The sequence below is a fragment of the Haliotis asinina genome, chromosome 15, assembly GCF_037392515.1.
Source record: "Haliotis asinina isolate JCU_RB_2024 chromosome 15, JCU_Hal_asi_v2, whole genome shotgun sequence".
NCBI classification, from domain to species: Eukaryota; Metazoa; Mollusca; class Gastropoda; order Lepetellida; family Haliotidae; genus Haliotis; species Haliotis asinina.
This window is the reverse complement of record NC_090294.1, coordinates 14,819,741-14,830,204: the sequence shown is the minus strand read 5'-3', so window position 1 is coordinate 14,830,204 and position 10,464 is coordinate 14,819,741. Positions and strand designations below refer to the sequence as shown.

The window sequence follows — 10,464 nt, the reverse complement described above, 5'->3', positions numbered from 1 at the left end:
CTTGCAGACGTTTAAAACACAACCTTCCACTCTTCCAGCAGTATTACTTTCGTATTCACGATTAACGTATTTTTGTGTCCATGACAACAGCAAAACTACTGTTCGTAAAAGAATACAGCCTCTTGTATACTTAGCAAATATTTACCTACATGTTTCTACTTTATCATTGTACGTATTGCTCTACACGACATCTGCAATAATTATACAATGATAAGTAAATTCATTTGTATATGATGTCTTTCAAATGTTCATCAAACATGATGTCATCCTGCTTTTGTAACATGGAATTGGGAAATATAAGACTTACATGAAAACAACAATAACAATATCAACAACAACAAACATTTAGAATGCAACTAATTTCATGAAGTTATAAGAGAACAAATCGGCTCAAGCACATTTAGTGTTTGAAGCACATTTAATGTTTAAGTATTTAACTGATCTATTTAGAGTTTAATGCCACATAAGCCGTGTTGCCATAGTACTCGAGTGCTGTGCTGGGTTATACTCTCTGTTCCTTAGGAGACGTAACCAGCATACTAACATGGCGGCAGGTAGAACGCTTGACGATTACTTCCTTCGAAATAGCAGTCTTCTACGTGTATGCACACACTTGTTTACAATCAAAATTATTTTACACATTGATAAACCTTGATGGTGCAAATACGTTGAATGTACTGAATGTCTTCAAGAATAAGCAGTTTTAAAATTGGGCGAGGATGTCGGTAACTCAGAGTCTGGATGTCGGTCGAGTTGTTGTTCAGCATGGAAGGTCGATGTCAAGCTGTTGAAAACAAACCTATTTCACCTTTATCTACCCACTCCTAACGAACATTTGACAGCAGTATATACCACATATATATTAAATGCGCCCTTCAGTGGAACAATTTGTTTGCTCAATGGTAACCACAAGGTAAATAGATTTATAATCTGTCATGACCTGTCGCACAAACATAGTTTAATTTTATTGTTCTTTTGATGCGTACGGAGTGGTTCAATTTGACCTAAAAAGAACACACAAATGTTTTATGAAAAATATATTTACAAAGTCTCGAAGCATTGAAGGATGTGAAACAATTGATCATTATGTGAAATCGGCTTCGACATCACACACGCGTATTTTTCCTGTCATTTCTTCTTAAACTTGGACTATGCTTGTCTTACGTGGCGACTAACGGGATCGGATGGTCAGGCTCGCTGACTTGGTTGACACAAGTCATCGGTTCCAAATTGCGCACATCGATGCTCATATTGTTGATCACTGGATTGTCTGGTCCAGACTCGATTATTTACAGACCGCCGCCATATAGTTGGAATATAGCTGAGCGCGGCGTAAAACTAAAGTCACTCACTCAGTCTTAAACTTGGACATGATATAACCGTATTACGGCCCCACTAACCACATTGACTTTTCATGGAAAATGCTTACAAGGCTACAGAAGAAGTGCGACAAACAGCACAGCCAAACTGGTCATGTCGGTAGGTGTCGCCAGTGTTAAACATGGTCAGTCAACGTGGTGTGTGTGAATGATTCTTGTGGCTACTGGGACGGAAAGAATGCGTCTCCAGATCGTTGCCACTGACAATACTGACAAGAGCTCAGATTGGATCCATCCAGTATATTGCAACCAAACTGTGTGTGCGTGTGTGCGTGTGTGCGTGTGTGTGTCCAAACAGACATTCTAACAACGAGCTTGCTACTGAAATGAATAACAGTGTTCAGTGTTCACATAGACGTATGCTGTGATGTCGGTGTCGACATATAATGCTGTTGCCAACGTCCTCGGATGCCACAGTATGACGGTTATGAGACTTATTCAGCACTACAGAGAAACCGCGGACACCGTAGCCAGACCAAGTAGCGGACGTCCACTCATCACAACGCCGGCTGAAGATAGGTACCTCCACCATTCAGGAAGGTAACGTTTCTTTTGGCTTTTAGTGTATGGCACGTTGCTCGTCAAACGATGCAATATATCATATGACTGCTTACTCTCCGTCCGAACACACGGTGTCCTTGTGAGTTTCACTGATCCTTAATTCAATTTCAATCTCTGTTTTGCATTTTCTGCCGCCTAAGGTAATTTGTCCTGCACATAGCGGTAACCGATAAATATGATTATTCTCTGACCTTGACGATGTCAACAGTGTTTACCATGTTTCTGCCAATCCCAGTAAATACCGTCGTCTCCAACACAACCTCGTGTGTACATACACCTGGTCACCGTCAGCGACTTCAGTCGTCTTGGCCGTCAACGACAATGCAGCTATTGTTGTCTTTTACTGCTCTTTTTGTGCTCGTAAATAGTCGACTGCCTCAGTACACAAAATATGGCAAGAATCTTGTTTTTGGAGGGGGAGCTTTGATGGACAACAATGCCGATGTCTGGTCCAAGATAGTTGAAATGGCGGTAAGAATCATAGAACAGACACTAGAACATGCATCTTTAAGCATTCGGAGTTTAGTTTGTTTTGTACCTTTTTAATGCCTCACTCAGCACTATTCTAGCTACATGGCAGCGGTCTGTAAGCAATCGAGCCTGGACCACACAACCCAGTGACCAACATTATAAGCATCGTTCTACGTACATGGGATATATGTGTCGACGAATTCAGTAAGCCTGACCACACGATCCCATTCACCGTTCTTTACGAGAAGCGTGGGTTACCGAAGACCAACTGTAATTCGGAGGTCTTCGAATAATTCGACGGTCTTATTTCACTACCGGTGAAAAATACTGCCCATATGGAGTTGAGCAGTTCATCCAATGAATTATTAAAAAAATATGTATTCTCCTCTAGTCTTTTTTCAACCTTCAAGCTTAAAGACTTTCAATACTTTTGGGAAACCTCTCACTCGTCACTCGTGGCTCTGAAGGCAGTTGAGGTTTTGAAATGCATTATGTGTAATCTTGACACAGAGTTATTCCCGTTTCAACAATCTAATCACGACGTCCAGCTGCCAGGTGGTCCTTCGATCGTGACGAACACGGGGACAGGGCACCTGTTTACCTTGGAAGAATTTCTTCAACCTACACAATGAGACAATAAGAACGGCGGATGCCCATGGGATGCCGTCATTTAAAAAATGTAGTTCTAGTTTGTTTGTAATAAAATATCCCATTAGTGTAGACATTTTCGGATTTCATTTATGCGTGGATGGTACATACAATTAACATACATTTTTGCCCTATTTGACACATAGAACAAGTCTGCATGTCGTACCTATTATTTAGCCGTGAAGCTCTTCGATGATGGACAAATAAAATCGCACTTGGGCGCGTGTATGTCAAATATGATTCACGTAGGCAATCTATCAGATGTCTTAATAGTACAACCATTTTATGCATTCACCTAAACCAGATATTCTACCATGAAGACGGATTCGGTTCTGACTAGAAACAAAATGCGTCGAACATCATTTGCATTTGGTTTCTGGAGAGCAAAGGAGCATCATTTATTGGCAGAGGATCGGTAGTACATACGTAGTGGTAGGGGTGGAATATGCGTCGTTTGGAATAGTCGTTCGTAAATTCATTGTCTTCGAAAAACGTTCGACTGGTAGTCTTTGCTATCAAGGGCAATGCCTCAAGAGAGTTGTCCTAACTTCATGACTTCAACGACAAAAGTGATGCCTCTGTGCAACATACCGCGTGTTCACGATTTTAAATTCTATTTGCACTTGCATTAATTTCTGGTGGGTGAACCAGGCTATGCGTTTCCTGTCATCAATGTTTCATAAAATTATGGAAATGTTTATTATCATGAAAACGGTAATCGTTCTCGACATGAGAGGCTTTAATTTGTGTTCTTTCCACATTATGTTAGGACGACATGCCAGCCTAGTGGTTAAAGCGTTCGCTCGTCACCTCGAAGATACCGGGTCGCTTTCCACATTCCTATATTTTTAAATAAAATTATAGAAATGTTTATTATCATGAAAACGGTAATCGTTCTCGGCCTGAAGGGCTTTGTGTCTCTTTCCACACAATGGTGCTATGACATGGTGGTTAAAGCGTTCGCTCGTAATGCCGAAGACCCGGGTTCGCTTCTACCATAGGTACAATGGTAGATCTGGGTTCGATTCCAGCATGAATACAATGGTAGAACCGGGTTCCATTCCCACATGGGTACAATGTGCGTACAATTACCGGTGTCCCTCTTCGTGAATGTTGCTAGAATATTGTTAAATGCGGCGTAAAACTAGACTCACTTAACCACAATATTACGTTGAAACGCTGTCACGTCAGAATACTGTTAAATGCTGCGTTACTCCCCACTCACTCATCGTTTTGTTCACGTCACAGGGAGGCAAAGGAAAGGCACGTATTGGGGTAATTTCAGCAGCGTCAGCCACCCCGACAACCTCGGCTCAGTACTACGTGGACCTTCTCGTCAACAACTACACCGCCTTGGAAGCCACCTTTATTCCAGTCACCGTGGACGATGTCGCGAAAAACAGTGATCCGAATGTTGTCAAACTAATTAAACAACAGACTGGGTTTTTCATTTCTGGCGGAGACCAGATGCGTCTGGTGCAGGCGTAAGTTATCTCCCTTTCTTTTGGGACGCGGTTCTCTCCAAAGGCGATGCGTTGATTTACGTCGGGCTGATGCTAGTGAATTTCTATGTGATGATTATCTACATATATTCCGACTATTTACCGACCCGTGAAGATCTGAGTTAATCTTCAGTAACCCATGCTTGTGGTATGGGGGACCAAAGAGATGGGCTGGCCAGGCTTCGTTGACAATGTCGCCATCAAGAACAATGCTTTTGATGTTGATCACTGGATTGTCCAGACTCGATTACTTACAGACCACCGCCATATAACTGGAGTACCAAAACACCAATCAAACTATCTAGTTACCAGGCCGCGGTCATGTAATCGCGGTTGACCGCTTTAGATAGGTTCATTATGGACCAATCGTTCAAATGGTGATAAAAATAACGGAATTGCTACGAATATTGCAACAGAGTTAATATTTCAGGAAATTGCTTTGACCACCTGAACGTCCAATATGGCGATACTTTCAAATGACTTAATTGTGAGAAAGTGATTATTTGGGAGATGTTTGTCATGTTGGCTGATGTGCGCCTAATTTGGAAACGTTCAACTAATTCTGAGATGTTCACACATTTTGAAAAAAAAATTCACTTGGTTTGGAGACAAAATCGAAACGTAAGATATGTGGTAGTACCAACCAAAAGTTCCGATCTCTGAGAGCCTTGACAGGTTGTAGATACTGTAAGATTACCAGACGGCGGTCTGTAAATGATCGAGTCTGGACCAGACAATCTAGTGATCAACGTCATGAGCATCGATCTGCGTAATTAGGAACCGATGAAATGTCAATCAAGTTAGCGAGCCTGACCATCCAGTCCCGTTAGTCGCCTCTTACGACAGCATAGTCGCCTTTTATGGCAAGCATGGGGTTGCTGAAGGCCTATTCTACCCCGGGACCTTCACGGGTCGCATATGTCAGTAAAAATGTAGTTCAGTGACTACATTTTTAATGGGATGCGGGTTACGTGGGATGAAGTAGATGTAGTAAACGGTGATTCATTAAAATATACATCATCTTCCCGTCCTTTGAGCAGGTATGTGCTAGCTGGCAACATTCCTTCTCCTGCTCTCCAAGCAATCAAGGATCAGTACGACCTCGGCGCGGTCATATCCGGTTCCAGTGCCGGAACTACAGTTCTCACCAGCGGTCCCATGGTAACGGGTAAGTTACCAAGATGAACTGTATGTTCACTGAAGCTGGTATTGAGTGAGTTAAGCTTTACGCTGCTTTTACCAATATTCCACACAAGACAAGTGTTTCATAAATTGTACCCATATTGGGAATCGAATCCGGATGTTCAGCGTGACAAGACAGCACTTTAACCCTTACGCTACCCCACCGGCCCCTCAAGCTGGTAAGAAGTTGTCATGAAAGCAAGACGAACGAACTTCTTATTTCTATTTTGTACGACGCATCAGTAGAGATACACACAAATATTAACCTGTGATATTTTAATCGTAAATGACAAGGGTATAAGAATCCTGACTGTCGCATTGTCAATGAAGTTGGTATCCATCGAATTTCTTGTCATACTGTTCCCTTGATGGTCATGTTATGATTAAAGGGGAAATATTTCCCACAGTGAGTGAGTGAGTCTGAGTGAGTGAGTCTGAGTGAGTATGGCTTTACGCCTCCTCTAGAAATATTCCTGAATTATTACGGCGGGCTTCACACTCTGTATCCATTGTGCCCGGGTCTTCAGTGGACGCTGTAACCACTCGCCTACCTAACCGCCCTATTTCCCCAAATGAATGCATGCTGGGAAATACACTAGTCATAAGAGGCCTACATGACCAACGTTTGTAATATATGTCAAGGTTATTTTGACACTGACATGAAAAAGAGTATTAATGTGTCTATGAACTTGACAAAAGTCGGCTGCTCAGAAAGCACTCGTAAAAGATGCACCCTCCTCCTCGTCGTCATCATCATCTGAACTAACCGTTTCATTCATCCAGGTGGGAGAAGCTGGGATGCCCTCCGTTACGGGGCCCATGAGTCGTCTACCCACGCCAATGACCTCACCTACTGGAAGACAGGGGGCTTCGGCATTTACCCCGACTATCTTCTCGACACACATTTCAGGTACACCCAAGAGTAACATATATACACTGGTTACAGGATAACAGGTTATCTCAGGTAACATTTTTGTGAGCCTAAATGCATTTTCTAAGCACATTTAAGCATGTTTCACCTGAAGATGTCAAAGTCCCGCGGCCTTCACAAAGTGCAAAGGAACAAATCATCTAAATGATACTTTAATCCCAACTTGATGAGTGAACTTTAGTAGTTATTGTACATTAAGATCGCTGTGTTTCTGTGTCATTTACACACCCATGTTGAATCAAAGTAAAACCTGTTGCCATGGAAACGGACAAAATATTAATTTTAAAGCAAAAGGCACTAGCTGACAACCGTGACTTTGTGTGTGCACAAGATAATGCTTGTTAGTTTTAGAGATTTGGCCCATCCATGTACACTACTACGAGTGAATGAGCGAGTTAAAGATTTACGCCGCTTTTACTAACGCTCCGGCAATATCAAGGAGGGGGATACCAGCAATGGGCGTCACGCATTGTGTCCATGTTGGGAATCGAACCCGGGTCTTCAGCGTGACGAGCGAACGCTTTAACCACTAGGCTATCCCACCGTCCCACACACTACTGCGAATAGAGTAGTTAATAATTAATATGGTTCATCCCTGGATTGACAGGCCCTGACACGACTGCTTACAGACAGTCGCCAAATAGCTGGAATATTGCGGCGTAAACCTACAGACACTTCATTACTCATAATAACTATGACGTATTCTGTTATTCAGTAATCGAGGCCGCGAAGGACGCATGATGCGCCTGCTATCGGACACACGACACATGTCCAACGGCGTCGACTACGGCCTCGGCGTCAGCGAGAACACGGCCCTTGTCGTCACACACGTTGGCACCGACAACGAACTAGGGGAGGTAATCAGGTTGCGCTGAATTAAAATCCATGCCACCCTAAAACTTCTGCAAGAATGTTGATGTGACATAACAACATTCACTAACTCACGCACAGGAGGTTCTCTGCTGCTTGCATACTACGAGACTAACAACTTGTCTCTAACATGAACATATTTTATTGAAAGTAAAAAAAAAGTTCATAGTAAAAAAAAAATGTAAAGAAATGGAGCCTTAGACTGTCTATATTTTCAGACGATAAAGGAATCCAGACTTGCCACATTTTCTAAACTTGCATGGGCTTTCTTGGATATATTTGCTCCAGGGTCTGTACAACAAAATAGCATACTACAAACAGAAAGATTTTTTTCAGATATGCCTGCGGTGGTGGCGGGTTAGCCTAGTGGTTAAAACGTTCGCTCATCACACCGAAGGCCCGGGTTCGATTCCCCACATGGGTACAATGTGCGAAGCCCATTCCTGGTGTCCCGTCAATATTTTGTTGCTAAAAGCGATATGAAACTAACTTCACACACTGAATGTTCTGCCTGCTTAAGGTAACCTTTCACTGTCATCGAATTCGACTGCAGACTTGAATCACGATGAGATATCCTGATGTTCTGGCATTCTTTTATCCCTCTCCCTCTCCCACTTCATTTAGTTCAATGAGTAATGTTTATTTATTTCATATTTATAGGTTTTTGGCGAGCTCGGCGTTACAATTGTAGACATCTCCAAATCCTTCAGTGACCCCGCGGAAAGATACTACAGTTTGCGCAACGTGTTTGTATCCTACCTGACAGACGGCGACACCATCAACATGAAAACTCGCAACATCACCTTCTCCCCTTCCAAGACACCTTTACGTGGAAACGAAGGCTATGACCACGCCCTCACATCCAACGACATCTTCTACGGAGAGGGCAGCCATCACCGTAAAACCGAGTTTCTGCGCGTGGCAGCAAGCTTGTTCGATGCGCGGAAGGATACAATGACATACGGAGACACACATCTCACGCACCCACAATTCCGTGTTACAATGTCGAAAACCGGAACTGACACAGAAGGCTATGTTGAGCGACATGAGGACTTCCATTCTGATACGCACTCATATAAGAATATGTACGTAGAAATTGGCGAAAGATGATTAAATATGCCTTTTTGTACGTGTTCGTGTTATGTAGAAGACCGTGAAGACAGGTGGACAACAGGGCTAACAGGATTGGGTGGTCAGGCTCTCTGACTTAGTTGACACGTCATCGTATCTCACTCGCGTAGATCGATGCTCAAGATGTTGATAACTGATTGTCCAGACACGATTTTTTCAGGCCCTCGCCATGTAGTCTGAGTACTGCTGAGTGCGGCGTAAAACTTAACTCACCCTCTCACTCATAATGCACGCACTGATGCACCAACTTCCAGGAAAGAATGAGCTGACACAGATGCAGCAAAAGGTGTGCCATATTATGACCATGTGTTAATGAATCACTGCCAAATTTGGCCTGAATCCTGCACCTGTCAGGAAGTTTGCAAAGGCAAGTCAATTAGTCGCAATCGTCGCGTGCTGACGTCACTGAAGCAGTCAACAGTGATCTACCTTTTTCATATTATGTACGTGGGTGCCGTCGGTGCAGCTGATGACTTCGCATTATCTGATGTTATCAATAACGTTTATATGTACGTAACTCCGACTAAATTTGGACCGAACTGTCTCAATACCATTTCGCTACGTGACGATTTCAGTTCTGTTCGAGACGTTACTGCAAAAGTGGACCATTGGACCTGTACAACCCATGTCAACAAAGGATAACTACACAAATGAGCATTTTGTGTATTTCTAATGAACGTTTACCATTCAAGCACATATATCTATTTTGATGTTTTGAGTTGTCAAATATGAAACTATGTACTGCATATTGAATAATATGCTTGATGAGTAGCAGACAGACAGAGAATTATTTTTTTACGTCTCACGTCTGTTCAATATAATACGCATACGCGTAGAACAATATAGAACCTATCAATATGAGTATAAAAACTTGCAAGCAAGAAATAAACAAAGATGTGCGATCGGCGGCCATTTTGAAATTTCTCGCTTCTAGCAACGCGCCCAACTAAGAAAGGGGAACCGCAGAGTCTTACTTTGTTGCATACAGTCTGTGCATGGCCTCGGGCATGTTAGGTACACAATTTGCATCAGTAATGAAGTGAATGACAGGGTTGCGACAATATCTAGTGCAGCAAGTCAAGAACGTTTTTTCAAACCACATTTTGATTTAAAATGGAAAAAAATATATCAAACGGCACATAAATGCTTGTCGGTATCTTAAACATGTTATCTTTGTAAAAATCAATATAACTTATTTTTAGAGACAAATTTACAGCATTTAACATGTTACATTTCTGTAGGTCACGTTTTAATCCAGTTACCAGTTTAGACATAATCATATTTTAACACGAGTTCTTTCCATTTCATTTTTTTCGGTAATTGCATACTGAAACAATTATAGACTGGTAAATTCGGTCAATCCCTGCTTTTACTGAACCGCGAAAGCAATACTGACCGCGGACGAAGTCCTTTTCGTGTTTGAAAAAACAGGCTTTGATCTCATCACCAGTCTATAATTGTATGGAGTCTCCAGCAAACAGTCTAATGGCTGACATCTTGAGCATCGATCTGCGATGGATGCATGACCAAATCAGCGAGCGAGACCATCGATCACGATGACACAAGCAGACTATGCAGTCCTACGGCCTACATATCGTTACTACATGACCTATCATTACGCAAGATCTGAGACCAGGGCTTAGATTATCGAAGCTCTCTTAGCGGTATGAAAGTCGTTAGTGCCATACATTAACATTAACTTACGACTATCTTCGCCCTAAGAGGGCTTCCCCCAGGGGCGTAGCTACCATTACGGGGAAAAAACAAGCAAGGGCGGGCTTACACAAGG

General features: G+C 42.5%; 1 protein-coding gene across 1 annotated transcript; it reads left to right on the top strand.

Moving 5' to 3' along the window:
• Positions 1-2,121: 2,121 nt before the first annotated feature.
• LOC137265455 (cyanophycinase-like) lies at positions 2,122-8,673 on the top strand. The gene is made up of 6 exons (XM_067800858.1): positions 2,122-2,411; positions 4,308-4,543; positions 5,602-5,729; positions 6,527-6,653; positions 7,390-7,531; positions 8,205-8,673. Exons 1-6 carry the CDS (start codon positions 2,139-2,141, stop codon positions 8,652-8,654), a joined length of 1,356 nt encoding a protein of 451 aa, XP_067656959.1. The 5' UTR covers positions 2,122-2,138; the 3' UTR covers positions 8,655-8,673.
• The last annotated feature ends 1,791 nt before the right edge of the window (positions 8,674-10,464 follow it).